At 42.1% G+C, this 15,700-nt stretch overlaps 1 protein-coding gene and 1 pseudogene across 2 annotated transcripts; both read right to left on the minus strand.

Moving 5' to 3' along the window:
• Nucleotides 1-116: 116 nt before the first annotated feature.
• On the minus strand, nt 117-3,477 carry LOC115368308 (cytochrome c oxidase subunit 6B1-like; annotated as a pseudogene).
• Nucleotides 3,478-6,575: 3,098 nt separating this feature from the next.
• LOC115368303 (C-type lectin domain family 6 member A-like) lies at nt 6,576-14,951 on the minus strand. 2 transcript variants are annotated; one of them, XM_030064365.1, is made up of 6 exons: nt 14,749-14,951; nt 14,520-14,606; nt 12,726-12,890; nt 11,549-11,700; nt 7,648-7,772; nt 6,576-6,782 (listed from the first exon to the last, which is right to left on the minus strand). In XM_030064365.1, the coding sequence occupies exons 1-6, from the start codon at nt 14,897-14,899 to the stop codon at nt 6,632-6,634; spliced, it is 831 nt and encodes a 276-aa protein (XP_029920225.1). In that variant the 5' UTR covers nt 14,900-14,951; the 3' UTR covers nt 6,576-6,631. The 2 variants fall into 2 exon arrangements, with proteins under 2 accessions (XP_029920225.1, XP_029920226.1); XM_030064366.1 differs by lacking the exon at nt 14,520-14,606.
• Nucleotides 14,952-15,700: the final 749 nt, after the last annotated feature.

The raw sequence follows: 15,700 nt of genomic DNA on the forward strand, positions 1-15,700 counted from the left end.
CTTCAGGTGACGCCTGGTCTCCTGCCTGTGTGGCTGCAAACAGCTAAACAGCTACAGCAGAGATGTGCCAGCGTTTGGTTCCAGTGAGCAAACAGAGTCAAATGCATACACCAAGGTTAACTGTAACATTAAATAATTTATTAGTGGCTTTTGTACAGAAACACTAGAATGCTTCACATTACGATACTGAGAAGAGGGGGGGAAAGGAGGGACGGATGGAGTGATGGAGAGGAATGTGTCTGCTGCTCAGATCTTCCCTGCGAAGCTCCCAGCCTCGATCTGGTCGTCCCATTTCTGAACCTGGACACATCAGAGGACGAGAGAAAAAAGAAAAAGCATGAGAGAGGGACAAATGTCTACCACACTGTTTATGTCTGCTGAACAGCATTATGTATAACAGAGAACTTGAAGCAGGCACAAACAGACAAAATCCCCCTCTTGCAAAAGTAAGTGTTGCTTTAGTCAACAGACCAGGCAGTGATTAAATGATTTATCCTGCCTTGGTGAGAATGTAATGTTGATACAAGACAACAGATGGAGGGACAAATTAGGAAAATGATCACTATGAATATGCAAATATGCTAATAGACAAGTGCACTCATCTGTAGGATGGGTTACAATTTGGAGCCACTTGTCATTCATAAAGTCCTTAAAGTTGTCCTTTTATTAGCTAAGTCTTACAATTCCATTCACTAAACAGTTTCTCCACTCTTCACACTGCGGTCGCCTCCAGCCCAGCAAAGTGACAGTCACATGCTTTCATACAAACCCAAAACAAATGAGAATTTAATCAAATCAGATCTTCATCGAGTGACTCGGTGGCCTCGTGTGGGACAGCTGATGATGAAGCTGTGGTTTACGTACCCAGCTCATGGGGCAGAGGCTCTTGTAGACCCTCTGGTACCAGCCACATGGAGCCGTGTCCTGGTCTTTGGCCGACAGAGCCTTGCTACATCTGTGGAAGTCTGCCATCAACACAGAGACGGGACCAAAGAGTTAGTGCCAAGTTTAATAAAACAAGTGTTCATATACAACCCACAGTCAAGGACTGATTTACCTTACCTGACCTTCCCTTAGAAAACTTTTCCTCAAAGTAGTAACTTTTTTCCCTTATAATGAAATACTGACTCAAAAATTTCAGTAATAATTTTCGATATGTATATTTGCTGCTCTCAAGTCGAATGCTTATTTTATGTGTCAAAATGACCCTGTGCTTTGCAGATTAGCTAATTTAGCATCAGTACTGTGTAGCCCATCATTAATTTCACACTAAAAAGATGATTTTTTAGTGCAACAAAGTGTTTTTAGAGCACAGATTTAGTGTTTTTAGCAGACAGATTACAGAGTGTGTAGTTCCACTATGCCAGCAGTGAATTAGCACTTTATTATTGTGACATATCTACAGCCACTTTTACTCTGAAAAGCAGCAGGGGAGCAAGAGCGATGAGCGCCGACGGAGCGCAGCGAAACAAACTGTTCATCCATCACAGCGCGGCGGCTGGCAGGAAGCTGAAATGTGACGCTGGACCGCCATGCGTGAACCCAGGCTCAAATACATCAACCCTGCAAGGAAGATTTATGGAAACCCTCCGGCCGTCCCCCCAAAAAATAAAGATATGACATGGAGGGAAAAAATAAAACAATAAAAAGTGGATTCGGGGAAAAGGCCCAGGCTCTGGCAGCACATAAATCAACAGTGTGGACTTGTTGCTGGGTTGATAACAAGAACTGTCTTGGAAAGGCATTTAAATCAATACAGAACCATCATCCAGATGATTCACACTGACTCTGCGGGCACTCATGTTACGTTTCTAAGTGCTGGGCACTTTTACACATCAACAACTAAACAGTGCCAAGTCACTGTTTGCCAATTCTGTTACAAACACAAGAGAGTTTAAAGGAAACTGTGGAGATTTTACTGAGGCTCTGTGCCACATCTGCTGTGTTCAAGAAAACTCAGAACTACGTTGTTTCAAACTTCTTATGATTTTAATCTAGATCCCCCCCCCCCCAATACTACCACTACTAACGGATGGGAATCTTTGCAGACATGATTATGTGACATGATCAGGTCCAGTTCTACTCAAAAGTGGAGATTTTTCCGACCTCCTGCAAGAAAAAGTACAATGGAAAAGCACTCGAGGCCGGAGATACTTCTCGTAAAGTCGAGGTGAATCCATCGACCCCGTCATCACGAGAAGCAGCTCCGATGTCACACAACAAGAACAGCAGCAGCAGCACCTACGGAGGTGTGTGCAGTAAATGTAAACAACCAAATAAAAGGCCATCGTTTCTGTACACTTGCCTCATCAGGATTTGTGGTTTTTCAAAGTCAGCCATATTTTTGGTCAGAAGTCAGAAATTTAAAGGGACCGGCAGTGACAGTTGAATATTAAAGTTATAAACAGCAAGAATTAATCTCCATCCCTGCCTGGATAAAGCAAGTGTACATGGGAAACAGCGACCTCCAAAAAGCCACATATCTGGCATCAGTTTATCAATAACAAAATGCTTTATTAAAACTATCAAACCAAACATTCATTTCCAAAATCAAATACCTTTCCAGACCTTGATTTGAATAATTTATCTTGTGTTCATTATAATTTGTGTATATCACCATACTGTCAAATTTCCAAGACCTGAAAATGACCACATTGTTTACTTTGTGAACTTGCAAAGGAACCAGGTCTGTGGTCTCTGAAGAGCCAGAACAAAATATCTGGATCCTCAGCAGTTTGCATTGTAAGCATGAAAACAATGACTGCAGCATCAGGTTAGATACTGTAACAATCCCAGCCTGAAAAAAGCCATGATTAAATGGCTAAAAAAATAGAGGCTGGGCAGCTTTGTGAATCCCTCATTGCTAAACTCTGATTTCCCCCAAACAGAGAAATTAAATCAAAGAAAGGAGCAGCATTCCAGGGATTTTAAGTTGAAGACATGGACAGGAACTCATAGCGCCAAAGGAAAAAGGCTTCCTTTGACACGATCATCAGTGAGAACACAGCAGAAGCCGATTAGAGAGGGTTAAGTTGAGCACATGTGACAGTCAACAAACGAAGCAAAGCAAACTGACTCTCAGGCAGATGTGCAGACAATGATGGCCGTCTTTACCTGATCTGGTTAAAAGGTTCAGGTTGGATTCAGCACAGGGAGAAACAAGGGAACCACCCAGTAGGGCTCTGACACAGGAAACATGTAGATAGATAAATATTCTACATCAGTAACACCGCGATGGGAGCATCTTTACACAACCAGTGGTCTAAAATGTGTGCTTTTTTTTTGTCTTTACTAGACCTGTGATATCTGCCATCAGTGAAAAACATGAATCAAGATGTAGATGTGGTGTTCATTTACCCAGATAGTTTCTGGAAGCAGTTGCGTGTCTGGTTGGTGTTGGGGAAGCGGGCGTCGAACGGAGCCGTCCTGTAGTTCTTGATCTTCTCCTCCATCACGTCAGACATCTTCAGCTTCTGGTGATCTGCAAAGACATACAGAGAGTGACACCACACACACACACACACACACAGCGGAGGACCACGGCGTAAACTGCACATCAATCTGGAGAAACACTTCATGATACAGTGCATTTAGTGCAACAGCTGGAATAAACAGGAGTAAGGTTGTGGCGCTAAACATGAAATAAAGTTAAAGCCATCTATTCTTGAACTATATGAGTTGACTTAGTGGTTATTAGCCAGCTATCACTTGTCTTTACCATCATAACCTTTATTTATACAGCACATTTCAAAACATAGTTACAAAGTGCTCTCCATAACCAGTTTAAACGACACACAACGTCAGGATAACATAAAAATTAAATATAATAAAAATGGAAGATAGGACCTAATTCAACAAAGTGCACGATAAGTACAGTAAAAATTAAAACAAGTCATGCAATGATTAGAGTACAAATTGTTACAATTGGCCGTTTAGTTCAATGTTTCTTGCATTATCCAATGTATTACATAGTTCAGGGCAGCTTGGCTGCTAAGCAGAGGATAGACACAGCAGGAGCCAGATGTACTTTCTCTATCTTGTTATTTAGGTGTGTTGCATTAGATACACGCCCAGTCAACATTCACACACATAGCATAGCACATTCCAGAAACAAGGCATGGACAGTGGTTGGCCTGTCCATGTCCGGGTAACTGGCCAATTATTCTCGGTTGTGTTTAAGTCCAACCTCTGTACGGGGCAGGCCCAAGCCCAAGAACATAAATGTGTATCATTTCCTGATATCGGGGCTCATTCTGACTGAGATCCTGCGGGAGCTCTGTCACACTGAGACCAGCGCTGCCTTGCTTTATATGTGACCATAATAAATATTGCATCAGAAAACTGAAGACTGACTCCGGTCTGTTCTTGGGCTTTCAACAAAAGAATCGGGAGCTAACAAAATATTAGTGAGGAATGGATAAGAAACAACAAAAGCCTTATTGTCCAAGTAGGTTTTAGCCTCTCAGAGCCGCATTAGTGCGTCCTCAGAGATCCACGTTCAAGACTCCATTCATTTAAACGGCACTTCACTGCTGCCGGGGTTATCAACAACAATACACACATAATAATAAATGACTTCATATTTTTCCATGCTAAAGGATCCTCTCTTGCATTCGGCGTTGATTCCTTACGCTAAAGATGACCTCTTTCAATAAAACTTGTCCTTTAATGACCGGCTCGTCTGTTAATCCCATAAATGTATGACACCAAACACACACTGCGACAGGGCGGAGGAATGACTCCACTCGGTATTTACTGATTTAAAATAAAAACTCGGTGAATCATTTGCATGCCGTCCACACTAGACCATCCTGCTAGTTTATAAAATATTTTAAGTTAAGATCTTCGAAGCGAGGACATTTGCTGATAATGAGGGAAACAATAAACGCTAAGCTAAATGAACGGACCCTGGTGCTGCTTCTGTCAACGAGTGAGCGGCTGCTAGCTAACCGGTTTAATCCTCTAACACCGGTCAGCAGTTTCAGTAACGCGACTCAAATGTCTGTTTGACTGAAGCCAAATTATAATTAAAGTGTTAAATGACATTAGGAGATAGTCTGAAGGTGTTTCAGTGAGGAAAACGGCTCACCTTGGACAGAGAAATGCCGCTACTGGACTGACAGCCGACCTCTGGTGTCCTCTGAGAGACGGTGGGCACGCAAAGCACCACGGGAAGAGGACACCGAGAGGACAAGCCGCTGCTGCCACCTGGTGGAGAGGAGAGGGCGGTGCAGCTGCTCCTGTCAGCACGGTGGGTGTGTACAGGCATCATGCTCTTTATCGTTTTTATTTATTTATTTATTTATTTATTTATTTATTTATTTTAGACTGTTTTTGTTGGCATTACTGCTTTATTACACAGTCACAGTGAAGAGAGACCGGAAAGATCCAAAATTAAGGTTATTGTAGTTAACTAAAACTAAATTAAAAACTAAAACTAGATGTTATATAATAATAAAAAAAAAAAAAAAAAAATGGACTTTTGAAAAAAGTGAAAACTGAAACAATACTGTGCACTTAAAAAACATACTAAAATAAAATATATATACAGAAAATGTCTTTAATTTTATTCTTTGTCAGTTTGGGCAAATTTATTAACTTATTATTAATTTATTATGGGGACTGGAACATCGTCAACTGCCTTCACAAAGAGTTGGGTTTGTATGTTAATGTCTTCTGCTTTTCTTAAATCTTGCCCCGGACAAACACCCAAACGACTAAAACTAACACTGAAACTAATAAAAACTAAGCATTCTCCAATGATAAAAACTAAACTGAAACAAGCAAAGCCAACTTTTGAAACAAACTAAAAGGCTTTACAGTAAAAGCAAGTTTTCAGAAGAGATTTAATGATGATGATGATGATGATGATGATGATGATGAGAAATGGTCTCACACAATAGCTGTTTGCAATATGCAGACACACAGACACCAGGAGTGATGATGGGTTTACATGTCAGATTAATGTAAATCTGACGGTGAGGAGAGCTGGACTTCACACTGAATGATAATAAATAAAAATATGTATATAAAAACAAACAAGCCGACAAACATGAAAATGTCTTGAAACAAACAAAATACAGGCTTTTATTGCTGTGATGAAAACATTAATACATTTGAAACAAAGTATGGTTTTGTCAACATGAACAGCCCTGATATCTCCTTTCCTTTCCTTTCCTTTCCTTTCCTTTCCTTTCCTTTCCTTTCCTTTCCTTCTCTCCTTGCTCCTCTCCTCTCCTCTCCTCTCCTCTCCTCTCCTCTCTCCTCTCCACTCCCTCACTGCAGACTGGCCTGTCTCCTCTCCTCTACTCCTCCTCCTCTCTCCTCTCCTCCTCTCCTCCTCTCGCTCACTGCAGACTGGCCCGCCTCCTCTCCTCTCTCCTCCTCCTCTCTCCTCCTCTCCCTCACTGCAGACTGGCCTGCCTCCTCTACTCTACTCCTCTTCTCTTCTCTCCTCCTCTCCTTCTCCTCTCCTCCTCTTCCTCACTGCAGACTGGCCTGTCTCCTCTTCTCCTCCTCTCTTCCTCCTCTCTCCTCCTCTCCTCTCCTCCTCTTCCTCACTGCAGACTGGCCTGTCTCCTCTTCTCCTCTTCTCTTCCTCCTCTCTCCTACTTCTCTCTCCTCCTCTCCCTCACTGCAGACTGGCCTGTCTCCTCTCACAGATGCTCCTCAGGCGGGAGGAGCAGGAGGAGGAGCCCCAGGCGGCCTGGTGTCTGTCTCCTGGGGAGAGTCGGCCGCAGAGCTCCCTGCTGTCTCCTTCGTCCGGCTCCTGCTGCCAAAACCTGCAGTCACAAAGGAAAACACACAATTCTCTGATATTCATATGAGGTCTGCAAAACACAAATGCAGAGCCGCCTTAAAAAAAGTGCATTGCTTCACTTTTTTGAATCTGGTTCTTGGCTCCTTGGCCAAGAAAAAACAAAGAAAAAGAACTCAGGAAAAACTATTTTTCCCATTTTTTTCTTGTAAATTTATGACTTTATAATCTCAGAATTTTTGAGTTTTTGTCTTATAAATTTGTGCATTTTTTCTCATAAATTTATGATGACAATCTCACATAGTTTTTTTTCTTGCAAATGTGTGACTTTATAATTTGAGTTTTTTTTCTCATAAATTTGTGAATATCAGAGTTTTTTTCTCCTAAACGTATGACTGTAATATCAGGATTTTTTTTTCAGACATGCTCTGTAATTTTTCCCCCTTCTCCAGTGGCTCTAATAAATCGTCATATAAAATGATTAATGCAGCTTTCTAAACCAGTTTCTTTAACTGAGGAGGAATAAAACCTGGGGGGAAATCCTGAACAGATAAAGTTAATAAAGTTCGTTTTTTTTTTTTTTTCTTATCTGCCTTGGTGATGAACTCGCAGGGTTTTGACTGTTGAGTGCATGCGAAGCCCTCTGAGATATTGAGCTTTAAATAAACTTGGACTTTCTGAGCCGACTGTGTGCTGACCAGAGATCCTGCAAATGAAATTTAACTCTTACGAGCTGCAGGACTAAAGTCTGCTGGCATGTCGTCTCAAATGCCCTGGTTGCCCTGACTCGACCCGCCTTGCTGCCCTGCCCACCACACCCCGATGCTTCACCCACCACACCCTGACGCCCCGCCCGCCCCACCCACTACGCCCCGATGCCCTGGTCTTACTGCGGTCCTTTGTCCAGCGGGGAGCCGTCGCTCCACTGCCAGCCCCCGGCAGGAGTGCCGCTCCTCAGGCCGAGCCAGTAGGAGTCTCCCTGGCTCAGACTCTGGGCCTTTTTCCACAGGAAGATCTGAGGAGGAACACACAGCGGCGGCACTGAACGGGTTAGAGGAGAACTCAGTGACCTGGGAAAAACCCAAACCCCTAAACCCATATACCTCTGCCTGCAGGAAGGCTCAGGGTCATGAAGGACACCCTCCCTCCTGCAGCTCCAGGAGGCAAACACATATTTTAATAATGAATCTGTTTTTATTGTTGCAGTGTTTGGTGCGTGCGTGTGTGTGTGTGTCATTTCAGTTGCTACTCTCACATAAATCAGACGTTATTACAGATGTTACTATGTTATTATGGTGTAACAAGGGCGCGTGTGTTTTCCTGTGTGTCTTGTTGTAGGTGTTGATGAATGCGGGCAGGGCTGCAAGAACCCAGGAATCTTCATAGCCGGAAACTTTCCATGGGAATTACTGGGAATATAGGGGAATTTACAGGGATATATGGGCACTGACGGAAATTTGTGGGAATAAACTGGAAATTTGCAGAACTGCAGGTTAGCCTATAACAGGGGACCTAAATGTAGATTTAATGCAAATTCAGTTGAATTTCTACCATACATCGTGCATCCCTTCATCCTGAGCACACAGCGCACTATTACCTGCAGGGCTGTTGAAGCCACGCCCCTTACGTGGCCACGCCCCATGAGGCCACAACCCCTGTACACACTGTGCATTCCTCCATCACATGTGCAGATAATTTCTTTTTTTTTTTTTTTTTTGTGGAGGGAGTATCATAGGGAATATGTTTATTTTATTCAGCATTCATTTTTTTTTTTTTGTTCAATGAAAGAATCGATTGAAGTTCTAATCGCAAATAAATCAAAGTTGAAAATGTCATTTTTAAAATTTGTGTTAGTTTGCACGCATGTCTGCTTATGACTGAACAAAATGTTTATGTATATATGTTTGTATATTTTACAGTTTGTAGAAATTACCCCAAATTTCCAGTTGATTCCTGTTAATTTCCGAAAATTCCTGTTAATTCCCATATCCCATGGAAAGTTTCCAGTGTGGAATATTTCTATAATTCCCAAGCTTAACCTCTGATGAAGAGTTTCTGGAAAATTTCTGGAAAATTACTGGACATTTTCTGCCCCTTTGCAGCCCTGTGCCGGGGTGTTTTGTTAAGGCTGCAGTGCTGTGGTGAGAGCTGTGGAGTGACGGCAGATACCAAGTCGCCACCAAAATCTGTTTTTTTAAAACCTGTAGCGCCACCTGGTGGAAACGTCACGCCACTCTGCTGTCTGGTTTGTTTCCCCTGCAGGGCACGCTGTGTAAAATCATTCCTAAAAATATGTAAAAGTCATATAATTTGTGATTTGAGTGGATTTGTTCCCTGCAGGGCGTTCGATCCAAACTGTGTCACATGAACCGTCGCTGAGAAAATAATCCAGGCCTCAGCTGACCTCCTGTACATGTTTGACAGAGCGCTGAAGTCTATTCTTAACAGGGAGGGACGGGCATCAGATTCACCGTGTGTGTGTGTGTGTGTGTGTGTGTGTTCGAGCAGACTTGTGACCCAGTAGCTGATGCTGCATGGGGAAACATCTCCGGTGTTTACAACCACAGATGCATTTCATCAATGAGTTTCCATGCAGCCGACCAGCAGGTCAGCCTCTAATATCAGCAAGGACATTTAAAATTAATAACATGTAATATTATTATTAACACATTATAATAACCCTCCTTAATTAAGGTTAAATTTATATTTAATTAAACTTCATAAGATCATATTTATTTGACAGTTTACAAAAAATGAAATGATAATTAATAGTATGTATTTATTGTTGCACACATAACATTTCATATACCATATTAATTAATTTCATATACTATATTCATGATGTTATTCTGATGACTGTTATAAAGTTGCTGATGTTTATAAAACTTGGTAAATGGATCATAAATATGGATGATGCATCGATAAACTCAATTCATCTGCTGAAGGTTTCACTTTCTAACGAGCTGTGTGGCTCGAACCTGGAACCACCGCTTGTGCATCTTCATTAACTAATTAATATAATTAATAATAAATTAACTATTAATGAATAAATTAATAATTACTTGCAACTTAACATCTAAATATTGTTTCTTGATGTTTACAAAATAGTTATTAAAGATGTGATCCTGATCCATCTGTATAACGTTTGCAGATGATTTCTTAAAGGTTTACAAATCATTTCATAATCATTAACATATACTACAGTATATAAAATATTATAATATGTGCAACAATAAACTGTTAATAATACTTTACTATGTAAGAAGTAAACATTATTAATTATCATTTCACTGTTTGTTAAGTGTAAAATAACTATGAACTAAAGTTTAATTAACCCTCCTGTCGTGTTCGCGGTCAAATCTGACCGGTGTACAAGTTTTCTCTCCAAAAAATGCAGTTAATTTCATCTGTTTGTCATGAGGTTCCATGACTTTGTTCACACATGGCATCTGAACACATAAAATAAATTTGGAGAATTTTTATTAATTTTTGAATGTTTTATTTAACTTGTATACACCCATTGTGTTCCTGGTCACAAATGACCGGTCATTAGAAATGAATGGGTAAGACTACAATTAGTGTATAAAATAGAGTTAAACACATTCCCACACTCCTTTCCCACACCCCAACATGCAGGTGTCTTTGAGCAGACACAGATGTGTGTGAACACACACACACACACACACACACACACACACCTTATACCCCTTTCTGGCTTCCATGGCAACCCCCACAGGAAAGTATCTCTCAGACTTCTTTCCCACACCCCAACATGTAGGTGTCTTTGAGCAGGCACACACACACACACACACAAACACACAAACAAAAACACACACACACACATGGACACAGACACACACAGACACACACAATTTTGCCCCTTTTTGGCTTCCATGGCAACCCTCACGGGAACCTACCACGGGAACTGCCAACACCTGACACCTGACACCTGTCAGGTGTCAGGTATCAGGTGTCAGGAAGAAGACCCAGCTGAAGTTGTGGTCACCTTTCGGTCCAAAAATGGTCATTTTTCCTGGACCTCATCCCCACCTGAGAGGAACGGTCAGCTTCCATGTGAAAATGTCATGAGGATGACTAGCTAAATCATAGTGGTCAATGCTGACGGGAACACAAAAGATGCTATTTTTTTGCCACTATTTAGAAAATTGAAATGTTTTCAAAACAGTGTCCTTGGAAAACATTGAAATGAAGTACTCTGTGATAAATACTACAATATGTTTCATCTGAGTATTTGTTATAGTCAAAATAATATCTATATAATGTTTTTTTCCCTAAAAAACGAATGGTATGATCTCAGGTAAATTAGGCCTACAGCACATACACAGCAAATAGAAGTTCAAAACTTGTCATTTTCACAAGAGCAGAAGTTGATAAAAAGATCTAACACAACATTAGGTGATAATATGCATCATAGTGGATTTATAATCAAATACAATGTTACCGGTCACATGTGACCGGGAACCTCATGAGTGTTAGCCCAAAATGAACAGAATAGGAGGGTTAAGAAAGAGTTTGCCTTCTATTAATGATGGTTATCATCATTATTATTATTATTATTATTATTATTAGGTTTATGTATAGTTATGTATAAGATATGAAACATTTAAATAAACAGGGCTGGAAATTAATTTCTAAGGGAATGAAATGGAAGTCGATCTCTTGTTTTCTCTATTTCTTATTTATTTATTTTGTCTGTTTGTGAATGAGTGTGTGTGAGAGACAGAGCTGGGCAGGAGGTGTGTGTGTGTGTGTGTGTATGTGTGTGTCCACCTGCTCCTCCTCGGTCCTGACCGTGACCAGAGTGCCCCCTGCTGTCATGCAGCGGTACTGGCTGCTGATCCAGTCGGCTCTGTCCTGGCTGAACAGGTAGCACCTCTCCCCCTGGGACGTCCAGTTGGCGAGGCAGGGCCGGCACTGCAGCTCTGGGCGGCACACAGCGCGGCACGCGGCTCGGTTAGATCAGTGGTTAGGATTTATTTATGGTTTTCAGCTGAGAGCTCGCTTTGATTTCCCTGCTCTGGTTTTCTATTTACTGATGAAGACATGAGAAAAAAAAAAAAAAAAAAACTGATCATGAATATGAACAAAGAGCGGCCTGCTGCTGCTCTCTGATGAAATGTCCGGGCCTCTCCAGCGCTCGGCGTTAAAGTTTAATATCAGCTGTCAGGTTTAGCTGCTGCAGTGGAAGTCGAGCCGAATCCAAAAGAGCCGTGTGATCAGAAAACAACAACAACCTGCAGGGATATCACTCCAATCCAGGAGATTACTCATTCATTCATTCATTCATTCATTCATTCAATTCTTATTCTTATTATTTGTAATGGCGACTGTTTTTGAAAGAAAGTAAGAATGAAAGGAGGAAGGAGGTGTTTCTGCTGCGGTCTTTAGAAAACCACAGAAATTAGGGGGATCAGTGTAATTATTTGTATTTTTCACATTATTTGTTAACCCAGACTCTCCACACTGTACATGTCAGACTCCACCCGCCTGGAGCTCCAAGCGGATTAAATCAAACACCATGAACTGGTCTAGTGCGCACGGCGATGTGCAGCAGACACACACACACACACACACACACACACAGCGGACGTCCTCTCTCAGGAGTGTGCACAGGACTGCAGGTTTGCTCACACTGAGCATCCTGCTGGTAATTACAACCAAACAGCCACAAGATAGCGCTGTCTGCATGCACTGAACACTGCAGGCTAATATAATTTTTAACTGACAATATTATCAGCTTGTAAATGAAAAACATGTTAAATCTCTTTATCCACTTTTATTGTCTTTTTTTTTAACTCTGTGTATTCCAGTTCAGAGGTGACCAGAGGCTTGGCTGCACTGACAGTCTTTCTATAGGTTCATTACAGTTGTTGTGCATGCTCTCTCTCTCTCTCTCTCTGTCTCTCTCTCACACACACACACACACACACATATGTGCACTGCTCACCGGTGCTGGTGGAGTTGGCGGGGGTGCAGTACTGGTTCAGGGCGGGGTACTGGGAGAAGAGCCGGCGGTGTGACTGGTTCAGACGCTCCAGTTTGTGCGTCAGGTCTCTGACCGCGGCTTCCTGCAGGGCCGACTGCGACTGGAAGAGCCAGGTGATCTGCATCACTGTGGCACACACACACACACACACACACACACGGTCAGCCAGAGAGACAGAAAAGCATTTATGCACACACACACACACACACACACACACACACACACACACACACGGTCAGCCAGAGAGACAGAAAAGCATTTATGCACACACATACACACACACACACACACACACACACACACACACACACACACACACACACACACACGGTCAGCCAGAGAGACAGAAAAGCATTTATGCACACACACACACACACACACACACACACACACACACACATACGCATACACAAACACACAAACAGTCGGTCACATAGAGAGACAGACTTTGTCCTATCACCCGTTACCATGGATACAGGATAACAAGGGATGTGCTGGGGAGGAAACAAAACAGACAGACAGACAGACAGACAGACAGACAGACAGACAGACAGACAGACAGACAGACAGAGGTAAAAAAAAAAAAAAACATTCATTCAGACAAGGCTTCAGGAAAAAAAACACAGAGAGATTTCTGTGTCTGAAACCTTCAAATCAAAGTTTTAAAAATGAAAAGACTGACGCCGAGCAGCCGACAGGTCAGGGAGAGAAAGAGAGAAAGAAAGAAAAATAGATAGATAGACAGAGAGAAAGAAAGAAAGGGAGAAGAGGGACAGGAAGACAGGCAGACAGACAGACAGCAAGAAAGAAAGAAAGAGGACAGGAAGACAGACAGACAGAAAGAAGGACGGGGAGACAGGTAGACAGATAGATAGAAAGAAAGAAAGAAAGAAAGAAAGAAACAAAAGAAACACAAGAAAGAAAGAAAGAAAGAAACAAAAAGAAAGGAAGGAAGAAAGAGGACAGGAAGACAGACAGACAAAAAGAAGAAGGACAGATAGACAGCAAGACAGAAAGAAAGAAAGAAAGAAAGAAAGAAAAAAAAGAAAGAAAGAAAGAAAGAAAAAGAAGAAAGAAAGAAAGAAAGCTAAAGGAGTCAGCAGATGTTTGTGGAGAAATCTAAAAATCAAAGATCAATATAACTCGTTTTATTTTTAATATTTTTCACCAGACCTCTCATTTGTTTTCAAACTGAACGTCAGACTCCGCCCACCCGGCGCCCGCCGGCTTCAAAACGTCCGTCTGGAAGATTCACTTTGTGCCCGCAGGACAGAACCACCTTTACTTTGAAAAACCGACACATGAACAGCAGACACCTGTGTGTGTGTCAGCATGAGCCTGTAAATAATAACACTAACACTAATAACAGTCAGTGCAGAGGTTCAGTCTTTCAGTGCAGCTCTGCTCCTCTGCAGGCTGAGCTGGACTGATGAAGTGATACTGAGAGACGAACCAGTCAAACCTGCGACCTGAACGCAGGAAAAAGCCCGGGCCGGAGGTCGTTTGAGGTCGAACTCGAGCGGCGAGCTCCTGCAGCCGAGGAAAAAGTCGGCATAGCCCACGGCAACGCTGACACCGAGCGTCAATCAATCCATCTTTGTTTGTGCAGCACCTTTTCACACAGGTTAGCGCGGCTCAAAGTGCTTCACAGCCCACTGACAGGCCGATAAGAAGACAGAGCGAGTGAAGACACGACCACACACACACACACACACACACACACACACACACACACAAAGATAAAATAGTCCTCACTGTAAAAAGTCTGGAAGAGAGTGGCGACGGTGAGCAGAAAGCAGAGCAGGGAGAAGTAATAGGCCAGCTGGGGCGTCTTCCACCAATCTGAGGGACAGCAGAGGGAGATAATTCACTCAAGTCAGAGGCATTTGTTCATCTTTCATAAACTTCAGCTCATAAAGTCGTGCTCCAAATAAAAAAAAAAAAAAAAAAAAAGTCAGACGATGTCAAATGTCGACGCGGTTACCTTTCTCTGTGGACGCCTGCTGTTGTTTGGCTGGTCCATTATTCACAGCCATGCTTTCATCTGCCATGAAGAAGAGTCCCGCGTGTGAATTATTTACCAGCGGGGACGAAGGCCGTGTTTCCGTCCGTCCAAATCCATCATATGGCTTCATGCGCTGTGACAAAATAAACTCCTGGAGCACCCACGGCAAAAAACAGGAGAGCTGTCGGTTTGTCCCTCCTGCGTGGCCTGAGCTTTATCTCGCAGGAACATGGAGATAAGAGCTCTCCCTGCGCACAGCCTCCCATGCAAAGCAGGCCTGCGTCTGACACACAACCGAGCCTTTCAGCAGAGGGTTCTCCACTGTTTTATATCCCACATCATCGTCTGCACATTATTTCTCAAAATGCAGCTCAGGCCATGTGAGTGTGGATACCCGACCCGGGCCCGTCGGGACCTGATGGGTTCGGACAAAAATTCAGAAATTATCTTCAGGTTCACTCATGTCTGTGTTACTTTAGAGAAGCCCTAGTGTAAAGTAAATAAAACTGATAGTCCAGTCATTTGATGAAAAAACCTAGGACAAATTATTCTGTGTACACATGCATATCACACATTATCTGATTTGATATGCGCTAATTGGAATAAATGCCAGAATATTTAAACAGTGAATTAAAAGGTTACTATAGATATAGTAACCTTGAATTGAAAGGTTACTATATAAAAGTGATATGCACATGTAAACAGAATAATTCAAAGAACTTGTAATTGACTTTTTTTCTTGTCTTTGTGTGTGTAATCAACTTGTGAATTTTTATAGTGATATCTGAAAGTAACATTTTGAACCCCTTTCCCCTGTGTGTTAAAAACGGTGTTTTTTGGTATTATGTGGTCATAAATAGGTGATTTTCAAAACTTTCCACCAATGGGATTTCTTGGGACTTTTTTCCCTCACTCAGGACAAACTGAGGAT

The sequence above is a fragment of the Myripristis murdjan genome, chromosome 11 (genome assembly GCF_902150065.1).
Source record: "Myripristis murdjan chromosome 11, fMyrMur1.1, whole genome shotgun sequence".
Classification (NCBI taxonomy): domain Eukaryota; kingdom Metazoa; phylum Chordata; class Actinopteri; order Holocentriformes; family Holocentridae; genus Myripristis; species Myripristis murdjan.

Excerpts from the sequence above, each read along its gene's own strand:
- LOC115368303 (XM_030064365.1), bottom strand. The coding sequence starts at position 14,899 with ATGAAGCCATATGATGGATTTGGACGGACGGAAACACGGCCTTCGTCC. Across the intron at positions 7,773-11,548 it reads TCAGGACCGAGGAGGAGCAG|ATCTTCCTGTGGAAAAAGGC; the intron begins GTGGACACACAC and ends GTTCCTCCTCAG. Across the intron at positions 6,783-7,647 it reads CCGCTGGACAAAGGACCGCA|GTTTTGGCAGCAGGAGCCGG; the intron begins GTAAGACCAGGG and ends TTGTGACTGCAG.